This window comes from Cyprinodon variegatus, unplaced genomic scaffold (assembly GCF_000732505.1).
Source record: "Cyprinodon variegatus isolate N-32 unplaced genomic scaffold, C_variegatus-1.0 Scaffold1480, whole genome shotgun sequence".
NCBI lineage: Eukaryota > Metazoa > Chordata > Actinopteri > Cyprinodontiformes > Cyprinodontidae > Cyprinodon > Cyprinodon variegatus.
The window spans coordinates 118731-146135 of record NW_015151933.1 but is presented as its reverse complement, the minus strand read 5'-3'; the positions used below and the strand labels follow the sequence as shown (position 1 = coordinate 146135).

General features: G+C 39.6%; 1 protein-coding gene across 2 annotated transcripts; it reads right to left on the bottom strand.

The window, feature by feature from the left end:
• Window positions 1–11: 11 nt before the first annotated feature.
• On the bottom strand, window positions 12–27335 carry mettl16 (methyltransferase like 16). Of its 2 annotated transcripts, none has more exons than XM_015403314.1 (10): window positions 27188–27335; window positions 26810–26948; window positions 15569–15756; window positions 13837–13977; window positions 13123–13238; window positions 11678–11820; window positions 8989–9058; window positions 7391–7480; window positions 3380–3541; window positions 12–693 (listed from the first exon to the last, which is right to left on the bottom strand). In XM_015403314.1, exons 2-10 carry the CDS (start codon window positions 26935–26937, stop codon window positions 133–135), a joined length of 1599 nt encoding a protein of 532 aa, XP_015258800.1. In that variant the 5' UTR covers window positions 26938–26948; window positions 27188–27335; the 3' UTR covers window positions 12–132. The 2 variants fall into 2 exon arrangements, with proteins under 2 accessions (XP_015258800.1, XP_015258799.1); XM_015403313.1 differs by having other exon boundaries at window positions 27192–27335.
• Between the last annotated feature and the right edge of the window lie 70 nt (window positions 27336–27405).

Genomic DNA, 27405 nt, shown 5'->3' with positions numbered 1-27405 from the left:
AAAAAAAGGAATATAAAATCTCAATCAACATGAACATTTTTTCAATTTTATAAAACTGTAGAAATGATTTCTAAATCAATACTTCACCGTTTTAAAACATGACCCCCTAACTAGCCCCAGTCTCCCTGAGCATCACACCTTCCCAACAGATTTTAAAAGAGTGTTTCTAAGGTACGTACGCAGCTGATTCATCAGGTCTTTGTTCTGACCTTCGACCCAGTGCATCTCAATCCCTACATCCCTTCCCTCTGGAATCACATTCAGCAGACACTTGAACAGAAAATGCTCGTTTCCACTGGGGGTCCCGGGCCGTCCGTTGTCACTGGTGGTTGCATCAGCAGGAGTTTTCTGGTCTATTTTCCGTCCTGGTTCTGCACAGAGGGAGGAACTCTTATCCACATCCTCATCCCCTGCATTTCCTGGTAATTCTTCCACTTCTTGTCCTCCAGCCGTGGTCACTGCTTCTGAACTCCACTCCTTTGAGGAAACCGTGGAGATGGGCTGGTTTTGGGTGGAAACTGAACCAGCGCCGGTTTGCACAGAGGTTCCGATACCGGGGGGCGCCCTGGGAAGCTCTCGGAGCTGACGGGTCTGTTCACGCCTCTTCTGGCGGCCGTGGATCCAGGTGTTTTCCACCGCAGTCAATAAGAGGCTCTTCTCCTGCTGTCCGCAGGGGACACGCTTATGCAGCACCTGCAGGAAGACAATGGGACCACCAATGAGACCACCAGACCAGAAGAGCAAGAGCATAATGAAACAATCTAAGTAAAGAAATGCAAAATACGACTAAGCAGCAACATAGGCGTCATAAACCGTCCTCTTTGGTAGAAGTTTATCAGCATCTGAAGCTTCATTTGACAATATTTGTCGACTACTTTGCAAATATTTCTGAGGTCATTTGCTTGTTCTCTTATCTTTTTAGCAGATCAGAGATAAACTGGTATATCCAATATTTCGGCTGATAGTTTTCTATTATCTGCACTGGGTGATATTTTGCATTTTGGTTAAAATTGAGATTTGTGTAACATTTTTCACTTCTAACATGTAAATGGAGTAGGAGAAAGCAATATCGACCTAAAACCTCGTCTCGCCCCCGAAAAAAAAAAAACCCAGCACATATTAGGATTTTGTTATATTCATGTCAAAATACCAGGTATCTGCATCTGTCTTATCCCTTTAGAAAGAAACACAACTTTGCAGCAAAAAAGGCAAAATCATGAGGTCAGATGTGGTCTGCAAGGTTTTGATGTACTTGAAGTACTTACCATGTCAATCTGTTCCTATACCTAACTTCTGTGCTCGCAATATCTACACTCAATTGCCTTAAAATAATTGCCTTATAAAGAAAAAGTAATAAATAATTTGAAAACTTAAGATAAAAAAAAAGTAAAAAGCCAATTCAATAAGTAATAAGCTAAATAAAAAATTAAAAAGAGAAGTTCCTGTATCAGCAGTAATGTTTAGTATCTCTTTCTCTGTTTTTCCACCAACTCCTTATAGAAGCAATAATTGGATCTTATTTAGCACATTAGTGTAAGTGACTGTTTTTGATGAATATATAACCTTGATTTTTTTTACGTTACAAAAGTAAAGTCTTGATTCGTCCTCCCATAACACTGTAGATTTCAAATGCTAAATTTCAAAGTATTTCAATGAGGGCCCTATAAGGTTTTAATAAAACTTCAACAATCAATCTTTATCTCAGACACTTAGACTATTTTTGGTTTAAACTTGTCTCATCCCCATATCAAGAACTCCCAGGCAGTTTTTATTGATGATATGTCGATCTTTTGTTCTTTTTGTACCAAATATACTTTTGTAACTGTGACCAGAAGATTATAAAGCACTTACATCAAACTGTAAGGATTTCTCCAACAATGTTTTTTTTTAGCCTAGATCACTGCTGTCAAAGTGGTTCTAAACAGAGCTGTGTGGCTGCTGGTCTTCTATCCAACCAAGCAGTAGCACACCAGACTCCAGTCATCCCAGCAAGTCATCAGGTTAACGTTGAGGGTTCAAGCGATAGTTTGTCCCAATCCTTCAGAGCGATCTTTGGTCCCGCCCCACAGATCCACACTTAAGCTAAGTGTGCATCAAAGCACCCTTCGGTGAAGTGAATTGCCCACAATTCCTTACTGTGACATGCTAAATATTAAAGCGGATTATTACACCCCTGTACTTTGTCGTTTGATTTTGATAAACATAAAATTCCCTGTAAATTATGTTCTCTAAACTGAAATTCAATCCATTACCCTTCACCACAAGCTCTGGTTTTATTGATCATTCAGAGGATAATTTGTGACAAGAAGCAAATTTTAGTTTCTGTTAAAGATATATTAGACGTTTATGGACCTGAATAAGCATAACCCTTAGATATAAAATATGCCAAGCCATACTTCAGCCATTAAAGGTATAGAGGACGATCTTTTATTTCCGGCTCGATCATCTAAATAAGTGGTCCTCCTAATTGTCAATCATTCTGGTGATATGTTTACATAAGGCCGTCCTATGTGCTCGTCCCGTTATCTTTTTATGCGCATGCATACTTTCAGGCTTATATGTGTGGTGAGCTACGGTTTCAGACAGTCATTGAAGCTCACCTTTCTGACCATGGTTCTTTGAAAATGGCCGAGGGTCATAAGAGAAAAGTGTTGATGAAGTGTATGAGAAGAAAAGGAAGGCCTGAGAAGAGGTAGATATATCCCAGAATGCTTTGCACAGAGAACTCTCCTCACAAAACATTATGGGATTTGTTGACACAGCGGCCCACTGTCGCCATAGGCTTTCACCACCCGACAGCGTCGACTAATAATAAAGATGGCGCAGACACCGAGCAGTGGACCAATGGGAAAGTGATCATCTGTCTGAGCAGTAAGTTGACAAGTTCACTATATATTCCCCTTTAATGGGATGACTGGTGTGTGGTGCGTTACTGCTTGGTTGGAAAAAAAAAACCAGCAGCCCGTTCTGGAACCAGTTTGACAGGCCGGGTCTTGATGGACTGCGGTTCCACGCAACACACAACCAGGGTTGAATTTCCTGCAGCCCCTTCATGCTTTTTATCAGCTTCTTGACTGTTTCCTTCTTTTCACCCAACTGATAACGTTAGTACAAAGAAATCAGAAAGTTTTGTTTTTATTCTAATCCCTTGCCAACAGATTTGTTTTCAGTGGAATCAAGCAGGATATATGTAACTATCCACAATTAAGATGGAAAGTTTTGTATCTAACCTGTTTAAATGCTCAAAAAACTGAAAAAGTGTGCTCAGATTTAAAACCTAACTGTGTATATGTATTTATTTTACATAATGTGCATCCTGTGAGTGAACCGGTTCCAGACGAGCATTAAAGGGGTGTGGTGGTGTTGTGGTGAAGCTCACCCGCAGCTCAGTGAGAGTTTTCTCTATCAGAGCAGTGATGCTGTCCACAGAACTGCTGCAACTTCCAGCCGAAGCCTGGAGCTCCTTCACCCCTGCCTCTGGTAGCGTGAATGCCAGCGGTTTCTGAGCCTTCTCCAGTTTACGCTTCTTACTGGGAGGAGACTGGTAGACAAAAAAAAAAAGCAAGGCAATCACTAAAATCAGTCTGTAGAAGTGAAATCAGTCAACTTTTATTAGCTTCTGTACAGCTTAGACTAAAATACAGCATCAGAGGGATAGAAATGGTTTAGTCAGCGTTTGATCTCTCAACTGGTTCAGCTGCTACTTTCCAGTCTAACTCAGATCAAAATGGTCATTTATGATGCAGTGAACTATTTTTTTTCTCTAGATTCTCTTACATTAGTTTTAAATAATGTGAAGGGGAAACCCTTAACTATTGCTGTTGTATCTAAAATCTTTATTTAGATTATAGTGTTAAAAAAGCCAGCTGTGTTAACCGTTGAATTCAAAACATAGGGCTACAGCTACCAGCAGAGGGCAGTGTGTCTTCATTTTAAGATGTGTCACACCCTTATGGAAAATCTGGAAATCTCTGACATCAAACATGTTTTTAAAGGTGCAGTTTAATAGAAATCAAAGATAGAAATGTACCAGAGGTTATACCAACTGACTGGATGTCTGCAACAAATGTAAACTAGTGTGGTCTGTCTGCTGCTATGATTTATAAAAACATCCTTAGAAACTAAACTGAAAATGAGCTGTAAAAACAGGGAGAGATTCATAGCTCAATAAATGCATGTGTTCCCAATTTAGGATACTGAACAGTGGTGCCATGGGGGAGCACAGAGGCAGGGTGAGCTTTGCACCTGAACCTGCAGCACATCAAGCATCTTCTCTAGTCTAATCTCCTCTAATGTCAGGCTCTAATCGGGGGTGGGGGTCATTATCCAGGCATAACTGAGCAGAAAGGCTGTGCATCAGTGACATGAACGCTGCACTCATGAGTCACTGCGGTCGGGCTGAACGTGGTCGAGGGCGCGGGGGGGTGGGATCTGCAGCAGCAGAGACAGCATGGCCGACTGACCTAGAAACGGCGCGCGGAGGAGCGGACTGCGACCTTCACACTGCTGCACTGATCTGGAGACGAATCCCTGATCTGTTACTTTATGCCGTTTCCTTCAATTGATTTTTAAAAACCTTTATAAACACCCAGACATGATTTTTTTTTTATTTGTGCTTTATGTAAAATAATAAATTAAATTAAGTGATCTTTCCATCCGATTCTCATTTTGATTGATGGAGCCCTTGAATGAAAGGTTTCCTGCCTTGACTGCACCTCCTCTCCCTGTTAGTTGGACCTTTTCTCTCTGTCTTTTTGTTTTACAAGTCTCTCCTAACCTACAAGGTTTCTAAGATCCTGCATCTCATTGCAGAAGGGAAGCAAATCAATAAAATTCATCAAGCTGAACCTGTAGCCTGCATCCTTCACACAGGTTCTCTAACAAATACAAACACAGGTTTTAAAATCAAACCTGTTCCCCCAACACTTGAAGCCTGATCCGCATCTCTGTTATGGTTTTGTTGCTCATTCTCATTATTAGTTATCACCTCGGTGCTGGAGTGTTGAAGACGGCCCATGACCTACCTTTTTTTTTTTTTTTTTTTAAAGACCCCTTTTAAAACCTAAAACCTTTGTAATAACCGATTCCTTTAAGGTTTAATGATCTCAGCGTTCTAGCCCCAGATGCCAAACACACTCCTAGTAGGGAAACAAAGGCTCCACAGTCCCCCTTCAGGCAAACATTTTAGATCATGTTTGACCCAAAGGTCTGAGTGAGCTCTGCACCTTTCTGATTTGTCTTCTGGCCAAAGGCCTGCATGAACAACACAGAGCCTCGAGGCTTTCTGGGATAAACCCCAGCAGTCTTTCCTGTCTGAATCTTCTTTTCTTCCATGAACACATCCACCTCTTTTGTCTGTGAACAATAGGACTCCTTTGAGGAGAGTTTTTAATCCAGAGCATCTCCAGCCTCTCCAGAAAAAAAAACTGAGGAGACACCGGAGTCTTCTGTAAATATCTTATAATCATCCGTTTAAATCTAAACAGCTGATCTCGTTCACGGGTTTTCACGCTTTCAACTGAAATGAATGACGGTGCCTCAGATCAGATTAAATCCTGATTCTGTCGTCTGCTGACCAACTTTTCACTCCAATTAAAAACCTAATCTAAAGCTCAAAGCTGTGACCTCTGCTCTGCTGATCTTTCTTGCACCTGAGGTTTATTACATAGTGTTTTAAATCTGCTATATATTTATGGTAGTTGTGATAAACATGTATACCTCGAATATTAATTCTTTAAAAAATGTAATTATTTTATCAGAAAAAAGAAAACTAAATGCTTTATATTTTTCAGCAGACAGTCAAAGACCAGCTTCACAAACAAAGGCATGTTTATGGAAAGTTGAGTGGAAGGAAAACGTATAAAGAATAGAGAAAAGAGAAACTCACATCAGGAATGTATGGATGATTGTAACTAAGAAGATTAGTAATCTAGAGACCAGGCTAAAGAAAATAAACATCCTGCTACTAAATCAACCTGGGCTTCCTTTAACGCCTGAGCAGGACCATAGACCAAAGAAGGCTGCATTTGTTTTAGTAGTTCATGCAGTTTCTAAATACAAGTTTCAACTTTCTCAGAAATGTTTTGGTTTTTATTATTTCCATTTACCTACTGGCAGATTAATAAAAGAATGAAAGGTAGATTAACTTCTGAATGAAATTTAAATAAATGGGAATGCACCTGCAATACAGATGTGCTGCTTTTCTAGGCTAATTGGCTCCAGATGTCTTGCTGGATTTAGTGTGGGTAGTGATGGTAACTAGGAGGCTGTAGGGGTTAGTAGGATTGTTAATGGGTCACAGCTGTCACATCTGTCATGAATGAATATTTTAATGGTGACCAGAGAAACATGGCTGCAGAATGAAGAAGCAGAGCGTGTAAATAATCACACACGGAGAAACTCTGATCAAAACCACACATGTGCTTTAAGGGGGTAATGATGACAGCAAGCTCCTGAGAGTAAAACTATGCTGGATGGATGTGAGCCTGGAGCTGAAGTGGGGGCAGAAAAAATTAGGTTGATCATTCTGCTCGGTTGCTTTTCTGCCAGAAAGACCAAAACAGAAAGAGCTCCAGCCAAGAGTCTATTCCACTTAGCCATGTTTAATTCAGGGTTAGGTTGGGTAACAACCAGTTTCATTTTTCATCCCCTTCTTCCCGTTGCGATCATTTCTGACTGGCATCCTGTCCAGACGAGTCTGCGGCATGCTGTGTGCGCACAGCCCTGCCCTGGCAACTGTTGCCTGGCTACTGCTTGCTAGAAATGCCATAAACATCTCCCCGGAGGACAGGAGTTAAGTGCACATAATGGATCAGGGCTCAGGGGGAGGAAGAGAGGATCCAGATGGAAGAGAGAGAGGATGGAGCAGGACAGAGATGGCGCATCAATAAAAACAGAGGAATCAGTGGTGAATTTTATTGTCTCTCCTCGCCGAGCGCCGGATTACACACCTGCAGCAAAGAAGCTAATGAAAACAATCAGCTAGTTTCACAACAAGCTGTCTGAGATTCACTTCATGGATACAAACTACCTGTTTCTGCATTTCAATCCATATAAGTAGATGGTTTCATCCCTCTCTGCTATTATTTTGACCTAAAAAAATGAAAATTTGGAGTAAAACAATGGAGAAATTAGCTCTCTGCGTTTAACCCATCCCCTTTGAGGAGCAGTGGGCTGCCACTGTGTAGCACCCAGGGAGCAACTGGGGGTTTAGGGTCTTGCTCAGAGACCCTGAGTGGCAGTCAGAGTGGGTTTCAAACGCAAAACCTCAGGGCTGCCTACGCCATTTTTCATGAAAATTTGATTTTAGGCACAAAAATAAATGTGATAGAATGTGATATGTTCAAATCTTTCTTTCATAATATTATATTTTCAGGAAACAGGAAGTTACCGGGACAGCCACATCGTCATAGAAACTCCAGGCCAACGCCCACCGCATGGTCCGTCCCTGGCAGAACTCTGTGTGGGTCACTTTGGGCACCTGAGAAGGAAAACAACAATATTCTTTAGGACAAATTAAATGTATGCCTGACATGGGAAGATAAACAGTTTTTGTTCTTCATAAAATAACAGCAGAACGCTACTGATTTTAGGTAACACAATGGAAGAAATGATTTTTATGAATATGATTCTTATTAATTCATCTGATTTCTCAGTTGGCAAATTAATTGAGTGGGTAATTTGGCTGCAGTAGCTGCATGAGATGCTATCACTGCTGTAAGACCTTAGCACCTGAGAAACAAATAGGATGTTTGTATTTAAGGATGGCATCCAGATGGCTATAGAGGAAAGTGGATTCGCTCCCTTTGTTGATTTGGTCATAGGATTTTAATTGCCTTTCTGGAGGAAGACACAACAACAATCATTCAGCATTTTTATTTGATCTATAATCTCCAATGATTTCATGATTTTGTTTCTCAACCAATCCTAACAGTGATAAGTTGCTTTTATACTAATTCATCTTTTATGATAAAAAAGGAGCATAGATCAGGTTTCAGAATTTTTGCAGGTTTGGAGCTTTTACTCTCCACTGTCGCTACAAGCATGCTTAGTGTGAGGGATTGCATTTGAGTCAATGAGTCAATACAATCAACTGGTTTTCCTTAGTTAGAAAACTTTGAATCAATTTGACTGTAGGATCTGGTGAAGTGTAAAGTGCCTTGAGATTACATGTGTTGTGATTTGGTGCTATGAGCAAATAATGAGTAAAAAACTCTATCCGTGTCTCATCAGGCTAGAGACCAGCTCCAGTTCAAGTTCAAGTACATTCTAGAGACTCTACATGTTTACGTTTGTGATGGTAGGAAAGAAAAGCCTTTCTCTTGACATGCCTCACATAGAGATCCTGTTTAATGGTTATATGGAGACATCTGTCCCACACTATGCTGATTTTTAAATTCTCCACCTATATTTTCTGGGGCGGTACGATAAATGTTCCTCAGTGGCTAACAGAAAGAGGTCTGTCATACATTAGTTTTATATAAATATCCATCAGTCAGAAGAAAGGGGAAAATTGCTACATGTGTTAAAAGACAAAATAAAACTAAATGTAAAACACCAAAACAAAACAAGGTTTAGATTCGTTAATGGGTGATAAAAGCTGTGGCATGTTAACTAGAGACGAGTTAGAAGTGCTGTAAACCAAAAGCATCAGTCTCCTCCCAGGACATCCGCCAAACCTCCACTCCTTCTGATGAGCTGCTAACAGCAGACTCAGATCTCTGGTTGAGAAGAGGCTGGTGCAGATGGTGGGGTGGGAGGGGGTCTTTCTTTATCTTTCACATGAGCTCATTTCTGGTTTAGTGGCACATTAGAAAAGTCTAATGAAGCTCCTTGCATCGTAGCACGAGAGGAGTATTTATTGGGAGAATATGCAGGCAACATTTAAACCTGCAGGTATGACCCGTCTGCGTAGTTCCTGTATGAACAAACCGAGATCATAGAGTTTACCAGGGCTTCTCTTTGTTCTGGGTCCCAGCAGGTACTCACCCCTTGCTTCCTCAGCTCCTCCTTCAAAGGTGCCAGGCTGCATTTCTTCCCCAACATACAACTGTACCACCTGCAGAAAGAGAAATCAACATCAACCAGCTTTTGGTGTGTATGTGTCCGTTAGCAGACTTCAACTACAAAGCAAGAGATCAAACAAACAGAAGCAGGCTTCAGGGAGCAAAACAAAGGCAAAGAAAAAAAAACATGAGACAGGAAAACATCCAGGTTCTCTTGGTCCCGCGGCGCAAAGAAAAATGGTTTTGAAGTGTTTTTGAGGTGGAGGCCTAATCGATAATCACCACTGTGCAATAAAGACATGAGTTTGGTGGTGATCAATGAGAAGCAGAGTCCAACAGGGAGGACGGAGGGAAGATAAGCACATTAGGAAGCACCCGTCTGGAAACGTGGCTGGGGATGCTGCTTCCTCCTAAAGAGTAGTTTAAACATCTTCTGTGATGGATGGAGGCTGCATTGGAGCACATCTGGAGGCGATCTCAGCGTTCACCTGCTGGCTAAGATCCAGGCTCTCTTGATTTAAAATTCCTTTCTGCTATAAATTTGATATTAACCCAGAACATTCGACTGAAAAACCTAAATAATTAAATAATTATCCATTTCTTTCCTTGAGCATCCAGTCCTCTCATCTTAACGTGTCAGTATTTAGCTACTTAACCTTAAAAGCTTCTCCTGATGAATAAGACCATGATGACCTCTGCTGACCTTATTGAGTTCAGGGCACCAACTAAAAATAATTGCATAAGTTGCATTTTCTCCCACTGAAGCCATTTCTTTTTATTTTATGTTATTCATATGGAATGATGCTCTAATCATCATCACTATATTTCTAGCAGACTCCTGGAGGTTTATCATTTGGAATAAATTATACAGTATTTTCCTTCACCCTGGCAAAGCAATGCCTTTACTAGAACAGAAAAATAAGTTAACATTTGACAGTCGTTTCAAGTTCTAATAGTAATATCCACCTGTATAATAAAATAAATTTAGTTCATAACACTAGTGATCTATATATTATATTCATTATTTATAATAGTATTCATCTCTATACTCATTCAGTAAAAACCCATGTCCTGTATTTATGGAACCATTATTTATCCTGCACTTGCTGCTATTGCACTTCTGGTTAGACCTGAACTACATTTCCTTGCCTTGTACCTGTACCTGTGTAATGACAATAAAGTTTAATATAATCTAATCTAATAGCTGTTAGCATGCCTAGCAGCAGTAGCTACTATCAACAGTTTTTGTTTTGAATTATAAAGATTTCCTGTGTTAACCTGAAAAAAAAATTTTCTTTACACCAAATTTGTAATTTTATTTTGATTTTCCTCATCTGTATGTAAATGTTTCTATACCAGGGTTTCATTGTTCTCATGACTTTAAAAGTTTGCTTGTCCAGAGTCTATTATCACAGCACTTTGTTTCTGATGTGTAAAGGCGTTTATTTCTACTAGCATGAATGATACCTGTAGTGCACTCTTCCTTTCTGAGGAGTTGGTAAACACACTTTCAGCATATCATCTAAATCATGTAAAGAGCCGGAGGGAGAAAGTCAGTGTCTTATTCTTTTTAAATGTAATGCAACCTTTGCAATTTGAAAAATGCTTTTTGTTCAACTGAGATCATTTTGTGAATGAAATGAATAGCCTGGATTCAGTGCGTTCACTGATCTATAAAAGATTGGACTTTAGAAGTTATCAACTGGCCAATCACAAGTCAGCGCTGATGAAGCTGAAAACTGAACGATTCTGATCAACATCATTTTTCTTGGCTCATTTTATAATTTTCTAAGTTATAACCATCTGTCCCGATGCTTTAAGTTATCCCTTATGTTTGCACAGAGCAATAATGAAATATTGATAGGCTCTAATATTAACAGATGCTCCTGCTTAGACGGAAATCTCCTGTTCAGGAATGAAAGGCTTTCAGTTCATATCAAGAGAGGATCCAGATGGATATATCATATCAATACCACTATGAATCAGGAGCATCACTAGTTTGGAGCTTCTGTCTGACGGTAATTACCCCTGTAGAAGGGGAAGTAGGGTGGTGGAGTGTCTCTCTGGACCTTTTCTGAAAGCTGGCACCGTTTCCATGGACACCTGGTAGCTGTGGTATCCCAGCATGCCGCTGGGAGTGACAGCCGGCTCTGCTTGGTTCGTCTGGAGCCTCAGACCTGTTAAACAAATCTGGATTCGCTCCGACTGCCTCTCCTGTATTCATGATTTGGTAACACAGAGCCGCATAAGAGCAGGCAGGTGTTACCATCAGTGCCCCTCCACTGAAGCATCCTGAGTGAGAACACACACACACACAAACACACACACACACACACTCCTCATGGGTTGTAGGGCCAGAGCAGGTGTGCTTTGTCTAATCAGCTTTAATAGCTCCACTCTGCCGGGGTCTCACTCCGCTGCTCAGGTGACAGCCCGGCTAACGGGGGAGGCTGAAGTGACGGCCGCCACCCAAACACAGCTGCTCTCCTGAGGGCGCCTGAACCATTACAGTAAGTGAGAGCGACACCGACATCAGAGATCCATCTGCCCGTTTCCCCTCTTAAACTCATCCCATGAAAACTGCAGCACACTTCAACATCCATCCCATAATTAGGATGTTTAGATAAACCTTCCCCCTAGATACAAAGATAAGGACTTCATCTGCTCCTCACCGCAGCCTTTTCTTCAGCTGCAGGCTGTCATGAATGATCCTCTTGACGAACTCCAGCTCGCCGCCTTCTGCCATGATCTCCGTCACCCCGCCCGTGTTCACCGAACTGGGAGGAGGTCTTCGTGAGTTTCTGGAGTTCACCCCCTGCAGAGACCGCAACAAGGCAGACAGAGATTAGGAAGAAATCCTATTAGAGGCTTATCAGCATCTTATAAACAAACAGTACTTCATGCCGGAGTCAAACTGAACCAGAACCAGCAGGTAGAACCAGAACTGGAAGATGCAGACGGCGTAAAAACAATGTTGCACCCCCTGACACCGATACCCTTAAAACAAACCCCGTACATGCAGATGCATCTCAATAAATCACTGAAATGGTGATTTTATTCAGTGACAGAATTTAAATTGGACAAAAGATTAAAAAAAGAGTTTCTACAGCAATCAATTTAAAATCTTTTTTTTAAGCATCAAATCAGCCCCATAAAACATTAAATTCAGAAATATGCTTGAAGTTATAAAGAATTAACATTTATGAACCACCGCTGTAGTGCGGCATGGCTGCGATCAGCTGAGGAGTTCAGCAGGACCTGCTTGATGCGATTTCAGTCTTCCTCTCCTCCATATTGTTTGGTCTAATGTTTCTCATTTTGCTTAGAATAAAACTCCAACGTTTCTTAGCAGGGGTCAGATGAGGTCACTTGGGGAGCTTTAAAAGGGTAATGACGTCATATGACACTTTATAGCTCACTAGGGTTGTGTAAATGTTTTTGTTTCAAAGATCACTGTATTACTGGTTATTTTTGTATTTTATCCTCTATTTTGCTTTTTTTTTTTTTTTTTTTAAAGTCCCTTTGTGTATATTTATAATAACAGAAATGACTGGAGGTACAATAGTGTGAAATGTGAAAGGGGTCAACAAGTAAACAATTTGTTTAAAACCAGTTAGCACCTCCTAGCCAAGTTATAAAAATAATGAACAAAAGTCAAAGATCCAGCTTGAATTAAAAAAAGAAAACCCATCGAGTCTCTGATCACTTGTTTTTTTCAAACTTTTTCCTTCCAATGAACTTTCCATCAATGTGTTTGATAGAGGACCCTATGAACTGCTAGCTTTCTTTGCAAAGTATTTATGCGAGTCTTCCTGTGTGTGTATATATATATATATATATATATATATATATATATATATATATATATATATATATATATGTGTGTATATATAAAGATAAAAGCCATTATTCTATACTTCATGTGTACAATTTAAGCTTTCTGGGGAACTGAATGTTGAGAATTCATTAGCTGCTAGGCATTAGTCATTATTACTAAAATAAATGATGGAAAAACTGAGTTCTTGATGAGTTTTTTGATCGATTTTCTAAAACAGATAGAAACTTACTGAGACACACAGCTGCAAAAAAAAAGAAAAAATAAAAGAAAGAGATTTACCTTTGCTTCTAGTTGGTTGGCGAAAAACGGTGGATTGCACATGCAAAAATCATAGATCATTTCTGTCTCTTCTTTCAAGGCGTCCATCAGTAAAGTCTTCTGCGGGACTTTTACAACTAGGAAAGTCAAGGAAAGAAAAATAGAAAAGATAAGACGATGACATGTTAACTCCTCCAAACGAGGACAGCAGCTTATAGCGCTGTCACATCTTGAAGATTTAGCCAGCGTATGGCAACGTATGAAAAATTTTGCAAAAATGCTAGCGTTTGTTGGATAAGTTATGCGTAAGTTTTGTATTAGTTATGAGGAAGCTGGCACACAAAATTTCTTGAAGTATGCCAGTGTATGCTCATACATGGGCCATAAGTTACAGGTAAGTTGACACACGTTAATTGTACATCACTCATTAGTAATTGTGTCCAACTCGTCCGTCGTTGAAAATAATTTGTGGACTCATTATAAATACGCTGTATATACGCCCAAGATTGTAAAAGTACATAGGAAGTTCCACGTATGCTAGCGTTTTAGATCTTTCTGTGACATCAGGCATACGCTGGCTAAGTCGTCAAGCTGTGACAGCGCCATAAACACAGTTGTGTGCCAACCTTTTATTTTTCTAACACTCGCATTACATTAAAACCACCTCCTTCCATAAAGCGTCAGAGCCCACAACATCATACCATCTCCACCGTGCTTGAGCCTACATTCATTCACCTTTAACCAGGTCTGACAGGTTGTTCTGCTCCACGTTCTTCTTGGCGTAGGCGAAGCAGATGTCGTCCACTTCTGTAGCGAGGAAGTACCAGCCGTTCATCGTGGCTCCCAGTAAGGGGTATATACAGGATGCTCCGGTGCCTGGGGTAAGAGGAAGCACATCTGTAGAGTCTGACACTGTGAAGATTGATTGTGGCCGTCAGGAATGATATGGAAATGTTTGCTGATATCGTCTGGCAAACAGACGGTAAATGTGGCGCGCTGCTAAACAGCCCAAAGATCTGAAGCCAATAAACGTCAGTTCCAGTAGTGATAATCCAATCGTTTAAACGTAACAAGGTGCGTTATTCAGGTCAGAGAGAGCCGGCCTCCTTTACTAAAGGGACGATTGGTGGTGATCCATCAAAGAGAAGGCGACTTAATTCTGCTTCCTGACAGCTACAGGGTCACCAATCAGTGACCCCGACTCTCACAGAGAACACACCCACACCTCTGCAGGCAGAGCACAGTGTTCTCCTCTTTTACACTGACAGATGCATGTGGACTGGGAGAACTGGGAAAGACTAAGGTCATTAGCTGCATGCTATAAATTGCCTTTTTCTAATAGATGTAGAATCCCTTAAAACAGAAATAAAAACAATTACAAATGTGAGGCCAAATTTTGCTTTAAAATTGGAAAAAACAAAACAAATAAGTAGCCATGATAAGATACCAAGAACATAAATGTATAAAGGTCTATGGATTTTTTAAAAGGACACACATACATTTTAAAAAAAATGTTTCAATTACACTTCTCATTACTTTAACAATAAAGTCAAATATCAAAGAGCTCCATTTGGATTTTATGTAATAGACCAAAAAACTAAGAAATATGGGTTTATCAAATTAACTTATCTAATTTTTTTAGAAAAAAAAGTGTAACCAGTTTTTTAAGAAGCCATCTAATTAGAAAACAAAGTTTCCTGGTTTGAGGTTTCATCTCATTATAGATCAAGCTGTTCCATGAGGGAAACAGAGGTTTGTTAGAGAATATTAATCAGCAAAGAGCAACGACCTGTCAAACACCATAAAACAGAAGAACAAGTCTGTAAGCCACGATTAGACTATCGTTTGTCGTATCCACTTCCCAAAAGCCGACTCTGTCAAGTAAATTCAAGTCTCCGCAAACAATGAAATATCACAATTATAAACAAACATAACTTCCTGAATGTTACGGAAGCCGCCATTTTGATTTGCTTGTTTCCATCCTTCAATCCTAGAGAGCAGTAGTACTGTAGATCGTCACTGGGAGGCGAGGAGCCGTGCTAGCGTGGTGTCTAAACAGTCGTAAGGAACCAAGCTCAGCACGGTTAACTAGCTCAGTCCCAAATCGGCACGGATCGGTTTCAGAGGGTAGTGTAAATGGGGCTGCTCCGCAAAGAAATTACAAACATTTCAGTTTTGAAACATTTGAAAGTTTTGGATGTAATTTGACAAAGATTTAATAAATTCAAGTTGGATAAATAATTTTGCTAGTAATAAAAAAAAAATCTTCGATGTGCTGAAATTTGGCTACAGTAGATAAAAAATGCCAGCCATATAGAGCAGGTCAATCCATGCTTCTTATTCTAATGGAAAAGGAACATTTTATGACATGATGTCCCAATGCTGCCTCTGATGCAGAGGGATGTGTGCATGCTGTGTGCTTCGTTAGTGGCTTCCACACGCCATGGTGATGCATGCAGGTTTATACCGATGTCGATGCCCCTGCGTGGCTGCTTCTGGCCGTCAATCAGGTCCTCCACCCAGTGGATGTAGTTGAGGCGCAGAGGGACCGTAGGGATGAGGCGCTCCAGAGGGATCTCGATGGTCAACCCGAAGTCTTCCTTCAGCAGCGTGCAGGTCAGCGCTCGCACCGCCTCCGGTTCTTTAAAGTTGACACTAAGAGAAAACCAGACTTAAGGTGAAATATTCCATCAAACACAACAAAGGGACATCATTTAAAATGTGGTCCTAAAACAAAAAAAACAAAACAAATTATTTTAAAAGGAGGTGAACATCAGCCTTTAGGCATAGAGCCTTAAATGCGTGTTAAACATCACTACTACTAGTATTACTGTGGTATGGTGACCAACCAGGAGTGCAGGGAACTGTAGCGAAACACAAAGCAGGCAGAGAAGACCAACCAGAAACCTCAACATAGAACTGGAGAAAGCTTTTAAATTAAACTTAAACTTAAAAAATTAAGTGCAATTTTTTATAGACAAAATACAAAAACCAAAACATTCACCAAGATCTACTATGTATATCACTGTGTTAGGTAGAAACAAGTCATTCAAATAAAAATATTTACTTTCCAAATTATAAGTGAAAAGGGAGAAAAAAAAAACATAAACCAAAAAGCCATTTGGCTTCTTTCACACGTTTTTTTTTCTCAAAGCAATCAAAAATACTTTAGTCCAAAAAGATCATGAGAGAGTTCTTAATCTGCATTATGAATAATGACAAATACAAAAGAACTGTACTTTTATTTAGAAAACCACTGTTTTCTTTGCTCTTGGTTTGTTTACATGTAGAAGAACATAATAATCTAATCAATCCTCAAAATTTTTAAATCAGTGGCTTGATGCCAAATTTCGATGGGAAAAAAATTCACAACGACTACAGGTGGGATCTTCTTTTTTAAACCCAAGTATGGCCAGGGGGTAAAATGAAAAGAAAAAAAATCTTCAATCTATTATGCAGTAAAACTGATCAACATAAACCATGGTGGACCAACATCATGGTTTCCTTCAGCCTCCTATATATAAAGCTGGTATTACAGTTTGTTACTGCTAATTAAATGAATATTTATTCAAATCTAAATGTGGTTTAATTTTCTTTCCTTCCAGTCTCAGTTGCCCAGTTGGATTAACCACTCCACCAAACTACTCTTAAATCGGCACTTCATTAACCTGCAGCTCTCTCCTCCGAGCCTCATCACTTCACATTTCACACAAACCTACGTGAGAGACGAGATGCGGATAAGCAGCTCATCAAATTAAAATCCCCCGCTGATTGTAAAGATTTTTTCTTTTTTTTTTTAACACACCCTACTCAGCACAAAACTCCCCCCCTCCTCTCTCACACTCATCTGGCTTCCCATCTTCCCTCCTCCACGTGTTTAACCATTTCAGCTGTCACACCAGAATGTGTGGGCGGGGAAGGTGTAATTAAAGCCTCACCAAGTCCTTTTGCACCTTGGCAGATGCAATTAATTACATCCTGGTGATTGGGGAGCATCACAAAACCACACATGGTGGATAAGAAAGCAACCCAGCAAGATGAGGATGATGTGACACAATTCAGCTCAGGTTTTAGTTTGATTTGTTTATTTTTCTATTAAAAGATCAATTTTATTCTCAAGAGAACAAAAAAAGTCTTAAGTTTTCTTGTCTGTATTATAGGAAAGCATTTAAACAGAATATTTTAAAAGTTACCCAGACAGAAAACACACTTTATTAGGATTGGCAGCAGTTCAATTATTTATACCAGGTAATTATATTTATTTATTATGCAATAATTTCATCCTTTATTAACCTGGCATTATCATTTTATTATTCATAAATAAACTACAATTCATTATGATAAAAGGGCGATTATCCAAAGTTACAAGTAGATGAAAGTTTATTTTTTTCTTTATAAGCTGTTAAAGATGTTTTACTTTGGATGCAGTGAAAAATGAGCTGGTCACTAAAATCAGAGAACTTTGAGCTCGATTAGATTTGATTGATGAACAATTAGTAAGAAATCTTTCAGGACTTGTTATAAAAAGTTAATTGAAAGAAGAATCAACCATTTTCTTTTTACTTCACAGTAAAATCCTACTTTTTCTTTAAAAATCTAAATGAATTCCAGTAGAATACAGAAGTAGAATTCTTCTGCTGAATGAAGAAAACATGAAGTGAGCCGGGCGTTAACAGATCCTGTGGAAAAAGGGCCATCAGTTGGGTAACAAAGTTTCCCCGTTGCTAATCTGAAATCCACCCCCCTCGTTTCCCCTCAGCTAATGAACAATCCCTATGAAACCGTCTGTTTAGCGGCTGCTAACACCATGATCCTCCACAGGATGGTGAAAAAGATGAACCAGTTAAAGGAAACTGGGCTGAAGTAATAAATCAGACCAAAAACAAGAGCCATCCTTCCTCATCATCATCAGCATCATCATCTCCACCTCTCAAATTTCCACCTAAGTCTTTATTCCTCCTCAGAGGCGTTATTAGACAGAGATCGATGTTCAGATGAGGGAGGCTGCTCGGGCCGCTGCTCTATTTTTAGACCTTTTTTCTTGTCTGTGTGAAGTCTGTGATGCAGGGCTGACCGTCTCCATGGCAACCACACCTACAGGAAGAAAATTAGATGAGCGGAGCACGCAAATCTGGCCACGCTGGAGCAATGGCTGATGGACGAGGGAAGAGCGAGAGCGCACCCGCAGCTTCGTGCTGCCGTAGATTTGCCTGCTGCGTGCCTACGCCGTGGATGGAAGCCTACGAGCCTCAAAGAAGAACGAAACACGAAAGGAAAAAGTTGTTCTGAAGAGGATGCAGGAAAGCTGTAGAGATGGAGGAGAAACAGGGGGTCCTGTTCTCACAACGGCTTCCCATCACTATTAAAACTCACACGTTAACAATCAATAGACCCTGCCTGACCTTCATCTGAACCAAATAAAGGAGCAGGAAAACACATTGTGCTGATAAACAGCACCTTTTCTCCTGTCAGCTGTTTTAATTCACAAAGGAACTGACAAGAAGGGAAATAACCAATAACAATCAGCAGCATGCAAAGATGACCTTTTTAAAGGTTCAGGTCATTATATATTTAATGAACTACAGACAGTTAGGATCCAAACTAGGGCTGAGCAATTAACTGCATTTGCAATATAACCGCAATTTAAGAAAACACATTTTTCAAACTGATTTTTTATCATACTATATTTAACAAGAGTGAGGCACTAAATATCTCCCTCCAGCCTTTAGGTGGTGATTAGATGCTTGAAGCGGGGATGTTGCCACACAGAAAGGTAGAGAGTAGCAGCTGCATTTCCATGCATGAAAGTAAACACTTTTACACACAATGGTTGCAGTTAGGTCTTGTAACAAAGGATTCTTGGCAAACAAGCTTTCAAAAACTGAAAGCCTGGGGTGAATCATCTACAAGCTTGGTTTTAGAGCAAATAAAAAAATTAAAAATAAAGATAAAATTGCAATTTTGGTTAAAAATAACCGCAATTCAGATTTTTTGCAAAATCGTTCAGCCATAGTTCTAGATGAAAAGCATGAGCTTAAATATGCACATAAGAGATGATTAGTCTGAGAAAAAGTTCCCAACTCTGCAATTAAAGTCACCAGTCTGAGTCTTCTCTGATATATCTTTTTCCCAGCTTTTTTTTTCTTTATATTGTCATTACACTGTCACAAGTGCAGATCAACAGAATGAATTCTCTGCATTTAACCCATCCCCTTGGGGATCAGTGGGCTGTAAATTATGAGGTGCCAGGGAGCAGTGTGGGGTTAAAGGTCTTTTGCTCACAGACCCAGAGTGGGAGTCTGTGGGAATGGGGCTCAAACTCAGAACCTCTGGATTCCAAGCTCTATGCCTTAACCCAGGCCTCCCCAATGTCGGTCCTCGAGGGCCTCTGTCCTGCAGGTTTTAGAGGTTTCTCTCCTTCAGCACAGCTAATTCTGTTAATCAGCTATCAATGGAAGTCAGCTGTGCTGAAGCAGGGAAACCTCTAAAACCTGCAGGACAGCGGCCCTCGAGGACCGATATTGGGGATGCCTGCCTTAACCACTAGGTTGCCACTCTCTCGGCCCAATACACCCAAACTGGCCACTTTATCAATGTTGCACTGACCTCCTAATTGGTGGCAGCCCAGGGCGAGGCTACTAGTGTGCACACCTGAAGTGCTTTGCCTCACATTGCTGAAGGCATAAATGACACATAGGAAAGCAGCTGCTAATTTCTTGCAAGTTGTGTAAGAGACTTGTGCTGAAAACTAGCTGCAGAGAATTGAGGATCCATGTAAAAAAAACTGAAGAGGCAGCCGGTAAGAAACCCGAATTTTATAGGATCTTACTGCTACTGCTCTTTAATTTATTATGTGTAATTTGAGTGGAGTCCTCCTCATTTGATTTATGCTCCTTGATTTGAAAATGGCTGNCTTTTGTTGTCATTACACTGTCATAAGTGCAGATCAACAGAATGAATTCTCTGCATTTAACCCATCCCCTTGGGGAGCAGTGGGCTGCCATTATGCGGTGCCAGGGAGCAGTGTGGGGTTAAAGGTCTTTTGCTCAGGGATCCAGAGTGGCAGTCTGTGGGAGTGGGGCTCAAACTCAGAACCTCTGGATTCCAAGCTCTATGCCTTAACCACTAGGTTGCCTCTCTCTCAGCCCAATACACCCAAACTGGCCACTTTATTAGTGTTGCATTGACCTGCTAATTGGTGGCAGCCCAGGGCGAGGCTACTAGTGTGCACACCTGAAGTGCTTTGCCTCACATTGGTGAAGGCATAAATGACACATGGGAAAGCAGCTGCTAATTTCTTGCAAGTTGTGTAAGAGACTTGGGCTGAAAACTAGCTGCAGAGAATTGAGGACCCATGTAAAAAAAACTGAAGAGGCAGCCGGTAAGAAACCTGAATTTCATAGGATCTTACTGCTACTGCTCTTTAATTTATTATGTGTAATTTGAGTGGAGTCCTCCTCATTTGATTTATGCTCCTTGATTTGAAAATGGCTGCAGTGGTGTAAATAATTTGGGAAATGTGTTTCCATGTTGTGCTTTATCCGGTTGTGCTGTATGGTATTTAAGGTTAAATCTCTGAGCAAGGTGCAATATTGTGGTACATTTTGTAAAACTGTCATGTGTATATGAAGATTAGATTGATTCAAGTATTTTGATTTCAATTACAGTTTGGTGTCCTGAATATTATATGTTCACTAAAAATCCTAACTGTCTTTCTGACCGAAGGTTTTTACCTGATTGTTGTTAAAACTGACCACAAAATGGGGAAATAAAAAGAATGGAAAAAGTCTTAACTGCTCTGTCTCAGTAAATCCAGCTATACTCTTAGTCATGGGTCCAGCCCATTCAAGTGTGGGATGCAGATACTGAACCGCTTGACAATTAGGTACGCCTCTTCAAATGATACTTGAAACATCCTGTAAAAACAGGAAGCCATGTAGACATGATGAAGATATATTTCTGAAGTTTAGAACAAGCGTCAAAGGGGAAAATAGGGAGAATTTTGTGACTGTGGGGAAAAAATAAATCCTTTTACTGGGAAGCTTGTGCTAAATCATCTCTCAGGTTTGCAGAGACTAGCCTGAGAAGGAGCAGGTATCCAGTTGATGAAAATCCCTTGTTGATGAGAGTTTGCAGGCGATTAGACCGAGCGGTTCGAGGTGATGGCAAAAGGAACTACAGCTTCAATTAACACCGTCTTTATTTTTTCTTTACTCTTCACCTGACAGATACCTTTAAACAGTGTAGTTATTTTTAGGGCTTTTTAGGGCCTATAAATCATCTTCTACTACATCTAGTCTCTGTAGTGTAGCTGTCTCCAGTCTATAAAACATGTCATTTACTGAGAGAACAACCAGCTCAGGGCAGTGATTGAAAGAAAACTGTACAAAAAATATATACATTTTGCATTCAAGACAAAAAAAGCTTATCTTCTGTAAATATGCCCTAAACAGAACTTAATTTAGTTTCATAACATCTGTATTAAAAACATGTCCTATTAAGCACCATTGCTTTTCAATTAATCTAAGATATAATCAACAGATTAATTAAGAAAGTCGTCGCTCCATAAACTATAGTTTAGATTAGGGGTTTCCAAATCTTTTATCATGTAGGCTAAATTTGTTAAGTCAAAAATATGCGAGGGCCAATACATACATAAAAAAAACTCCAATTATTATACATACATAAAAAAAACTCCAATTATTATACATACATAAAAAAAACTCTGAAATTATTGCCTTTTTTCCCCTGCTTCACAAAAGTGAGCCTGCAGTTCATCATGCAATGTAGTCAGATTTTAGTTTTAAAAAAGCAATGAGAAAATAATTGCAGATCTAAAACTTAAAAAGAGTTTTTCGCATTTGCCATACTAAAAGATGCTTATCCAGCTTACCAACTATTTGGCGATCAGTTTTTGTAAACCTTTGTCGTCTTTGCAGCCACCTTTGATTAATAAATTAAAAACAGATTTCGGTACACACGTCTGTAATCGAATAAAAGTCACAGGATGGATACCGTTGTGGTTATTTAAAACACAAATACTTTAATTCCAAATATTTTCAATTGTACAAAGATACTAACAGCTATGTTTAGTTTTGCCTTAACATAAAAAAATCTCCATCTGCATAAAGCATCTGAATTGAAGCTGGGAGCCACAGAAAATCATTCTAGACTCCTGGGCCACATTTCTGACACCCCTGCTTTAGATAAATGATGGAAACGTCAGGAAAACCTACAGGGACAGCCAACCTATCATTAATAGAAGGTTATAATAGAAGAGGATACTGACAAAGAGATTATTACGTTTACTATTTTACCTGAACTGTAATCGCTGACACAAAGAGAAGCAGCTAACATTTACTATTTTAAATCATTTTTTAAAACTAAACTATCCAACCGTTAAAAATTCTATAATGTGGCCATGTTTATTTCTATAGTTCATTGCAAATGCAGGATATCCTATACATAAATATGCAAATACTACAAAAAATAAAACACTGCCACTTAATGTGTGTGTGTGTGTGTGTGTGCTGATGGACAAAAAACAGCAATCTCTCCAGAATGCTCTTTTCTGGCTTTACCAGCACAAAACCATGAATTATTGGCTGCCTCCCCTCCTAGTTTACAGAAATGGCTTAAAATATTCTAACTGCGTGTGATAAAATAACCAGACATGCAGGACAGAATGCTTAGACAGCCACAGAATCCTCACAGCAGATTTAAATTAAATATGTGGAAAAAAAGAAATTATTTTGACCTTAGAGCGGTTTTCCTCACCTTCCTCAAAACAATATTAGCAGCTTAGCTTTGCACCACCGCAGGGTAACGCTAATCAATTAAACCACCAGGACTCCTAATTATTTCTTCATTTTCTCTTCTAAGAAGCTGATTATTAATATCTCTCTAAATGGAACTGGAGTGAAAATTGAACTTTTTTTTTTTTTTTCAAATGAAGTGTCACCCAGGCTAATACATCTTTAATAACCACTCTGTCTTCTTAATCCTACTCCTTCTGTTTGACCCCAAACACTGAAAACAAACATGATGATTTTTGATGGGGGTGGGGTCATCTATTCCTGACTTCCATTCAAACCGAATCCAGCACATTTTTTGCTGCTGCCTCTGGTCTGAGCTGTTATCAGTCCCCTCCACCGGCGGGCCCTAAATGAGGGGAGACGCATCTCCTCTGAGGAAAGAGTGAGTGTCTCCCTGAGATTACTCTCATCCCCCAAACTCATAGCTTAAATACTTAAAAGAAAACTTGTAGATGAGTTAGTTGGAAGATAGAAAATGAAGCTAATCCTCTTCCACTGATGGAGCATTGGGGGGGAGAAGAAGAGCCATATTTCTAAAGGAGGCTATTTAGAACATGAGGGTTGCATCAATCCTGGGCAGCAGCTGGTAAACTAACCTAAAACAGAGGAATGTACCAAAAAATGCAGAATTTTAATGTTTTTTTGTTGTTTGTTTTTTTCCAAATAAAGATAAAGCTGTTTATTCTTGCTCGTTATTGTTTGTTGGAATATAAAGATGGTAGGATTGAATCCACTCATTACAAGTGATGCAGCTCAGAACCAGCCTTTTAGCTAGCAATCCATACGGCCTTTATTGAAAAAAATGACAAATTCTACGCACTTTTTTCCCCCCTGGAAACTTCGCTTAAATTGTTACAAATTTCACAAGCATCAGATGCTAGAGTTGGAAAAATTTAACTTTTGCCGCTCGACGTGCCACATCAACCATCAGAGAAGCTGATCTGCGAGCTGGCAGGGAGGCAGACACAGCACTGCTGATGAAGATCGCCATGATCACTCCACTGAAACTGTTTATTAACGTCTAAATTAACGTAAAATGTTGAAACCTATCAGTAAAATACATTCGCTTAGATTATTCTGGTGCTTGCAGTTTGTACCATATTCCTGAAAAATGCTAACATCTACTTCCAGCCACCGCATACAGTATGAGTAAACCCCCAAGAGGTGACCGGGCCTGAGGCAGCTGCTGCTGGGGATTCCCAGTGGCGGTCTGAGCGGCTTCTACGGCAAAATAATATTTGAAGGCAGGATCGTAATCTGGATGAACTGACAGCACAGCTGATGTTTTTAAGGGGGATTTTCTCACTCAAAAATATATTAAAACTACTTTTTGTCCACTTACACAGCAAATATAGCAAAGCCGCTCTGCAATTGAACACAGCAGCAGCAGAAGTATTAAGATGCATCTGTACACACTTTACTGGACGCACTTCAGGAGCAAAGATGCTCTTAAGGCACATCAGACCTTAATGTGTACAAGCATCAAAACTGAAGCAGCAGATGCTTTTTTGATGCTGAAAGCGCATGCAGCGTGAACATAGCATTACACTTTCTGATTGTTTGAATTAACCAATGAAACATAATACTTTACCTAAAAACACACATACTTCCCATAATAAAGACAAAATAGGTGTCGTAACAAAGACAAAAAGTTAGCTTCATTGTACCTCAAAATGCAGGAAATTGTATTTTAGAGAGTCTTAATTTCCAAATTTTCCTGGGGAGGATAGCCCGGACCCCCCTATGCCGCACAAAGCCTGAAGATGTGATACACCAAGGTGCACACCCTATGAAATATTCCTAGCTTAAAGCCAGCGCAGGACTAATCCCATGTGTCTCTGCTCTGAAAGCTCTCACTCCAAAATGAAAGGAAAGTTCCTCAGCTGTCTAATCTCAGTTTTCAAACAAGGCAGACATGGCAGCACCATCAAATGTTAATTAGCACCTGTCAGAGAAGCACATGGAGTAATGTTTTTCAGCATGCCCACAGCTGGCAACACACATGCAGGACAAACAGGTTCACAACAGGGGCTGAGCACAGGCGAGCGCCCACAGCCATATCAAAATAAACATAGCAACACAGGAGGACATATGGGTACCTGCTGCCATCACAACCATTTGGTCAGAGGTCAGGATTATTATCTTTTAAAAACGGGAACAGCAAAAGCATCAAAAGCATAATTTAAAGTGTTTTATCATGGCACCTGCTGCTTTTTAATTTGTTTCAATGATTGCCTAAAATAAATCTTTGGTAAACAGACACCAGGTGTCACTTCACCAAATAACCTAGAAATGCTGCGAAATGGGCCTCCTTTAAACAAAGAAATTCAAATGGACTGGTCCCAGATTAATGATGTGTAATAATGAGAGCTCAGCTTTGTTTTTAAGGAGATCCTTTAGATCCCAGATATTGCATCTGGATTCCAATTGAGGCATTTTTTTATAAATTCATCAGAATCAAAGGTAATACTGCCTGTTTTTACCATTGGAAAGACGTGTTTTGCACGGAAACATGTGATGAATCAAACTTGTTTATTTAGACACCGTGAAAAACATTATTTATTTCAGATCAACAATTTGTAACAATCAGTTTTTCTAAAACACAAGTGCTTCCCATAGTAATCTAGAGGCCAAGTTAAAGTCACACCTTCGGGCACCGGAGCATCAACAAGAGCTGCATCTTTTTTTATTTACTTAAATCGTGTGTCTTGCAAAGTTGGAAGCATAAAAATAAACCAATGAAGAGGAAACAGCCTTTTCAACTCTTTGTAAAGGATATAACTGAGGTTCAAGGAGCTTCTGTCTCCTTGAACCTCAGTCGGCCTCGGCAGATGGCCGCTCACACTGAGTCTGGTTCTGCTGGAGGTTTCTTCCTGTTAAAAGGGAGTTTTTTCTCTCCACTGTTGCTACAAGCTTTCAATATTAATCAGAATTATATCTGGCTATTTTAAAAATATTTTGTCAATAATTTACACATCCTTTAAAAAAAAACAGAAAAAAAAATATTCTAAAGGGTATGAGGAGTAAAAAACAAACAAATTGATAAACTTTATCTATACACAAGATCCAATATTTTCTATCGATTCTAGCTCCTCTGTTTTCTCCCCAGGTGTCTTAATAAGTTAAAAGATAAACACCAATATCAGTTTTGAACTAATCCATATCTTGGGCGTCACAAACGATCCTCAAACTGGAACCTTAAAGCCAAAAATGTAAATGAGCAATGATTCTATCTCCTATGGCAACATATATTAACTCAGGAAGAAAACAGAAATATTAGAATTGCGTTACTAGTGGAATTGTTATCTACAGTTTTGGTTTTGATGGTGACATCAGATTTTTAGGGAAAATAACACATCATACCTTCCCACAAAAAAAACCACATACCGCACTACAAATGTTAAATAAACAAATGTTTAGCTCCACGCTCAGACACTTCCATCATCATTACAAGAACTTTAAATTTTTTTTTTCTTATGATGAGTAATGTGTCCGTTCCTAAACACAGCCACCTGCAGAGTTAATTTATAGTTACCTTTTCTACCATTAAATCTGTTTATGGATTTTTGCTTCTATGTTTGTTTTGCGTGTCTTGCTCTTTCTCCTTGAACCTCTGTCGGCCACGGGTGACGGCCGAGTCTGGTTCTGCAGGTTTCTACCTGTTAAAAGGGAGTTTTTCCTCTCCACTGTCTCTGCATGCATGCTCAGTGTGAGGGATTGCTGTAGAGTCAATGAGCTGATGCAATCAGCTGGTTTTCTTTAGATAGAAACTTTTAACCAAAGTTGCTTGAGATGACGTGTTGTGAATTTGCCCATAATAAATAACTGAACTGAATAGAAAAACGTATCTAAATCATTTGGACCTGCATTACATTTCTATTCAAACCTCTTACATGGGTCTTCCTGTGAGGCTGGTGTGGACATGCTGCTGGAAGTCCGGGTATTTAGAGGCCAAGTAGGCGAAGTCTGGAGGTTTGTCCTTATACCGGTTCCGAGGATGCATTGATTTATTCAGAGCCATGAGCACAAATCCTGGTTTTCAACAACAACAACACATAAAACAACGTTAGTAAAGCTGATCGTACATTATTTCATCAAAGCACAATGTCGTGTTCTGTGAAAGCTGTCCATAGCGTTGACTAATATAAAGAATAATCCATATAAAACGTGTTCACTACTACTGAATAAAACTGACAGAAAATACCAGATAAAAATAACAGAGCAGACATAAGTGCAGTAGAAAAGGATATAACCAGAAGCTAATTTATCACCTACTATTGGCTCCGTTCCTCTGCCTATCTGGATGTGCAGCAGCTTAATCTTCTTCTTAATAGTATTTTAACTCTGGCGCTAATATAGAAGAGGATACAACAACTAAACTTCTCACGTTGTGCAAACGATTTTCCTTTTCCGGGTCGCCTTCTACGTCATCATCTTACGCTACTGCGCGTTGAGGTCATCAAAAAAACCTCCACTTTTTAAATTTTTT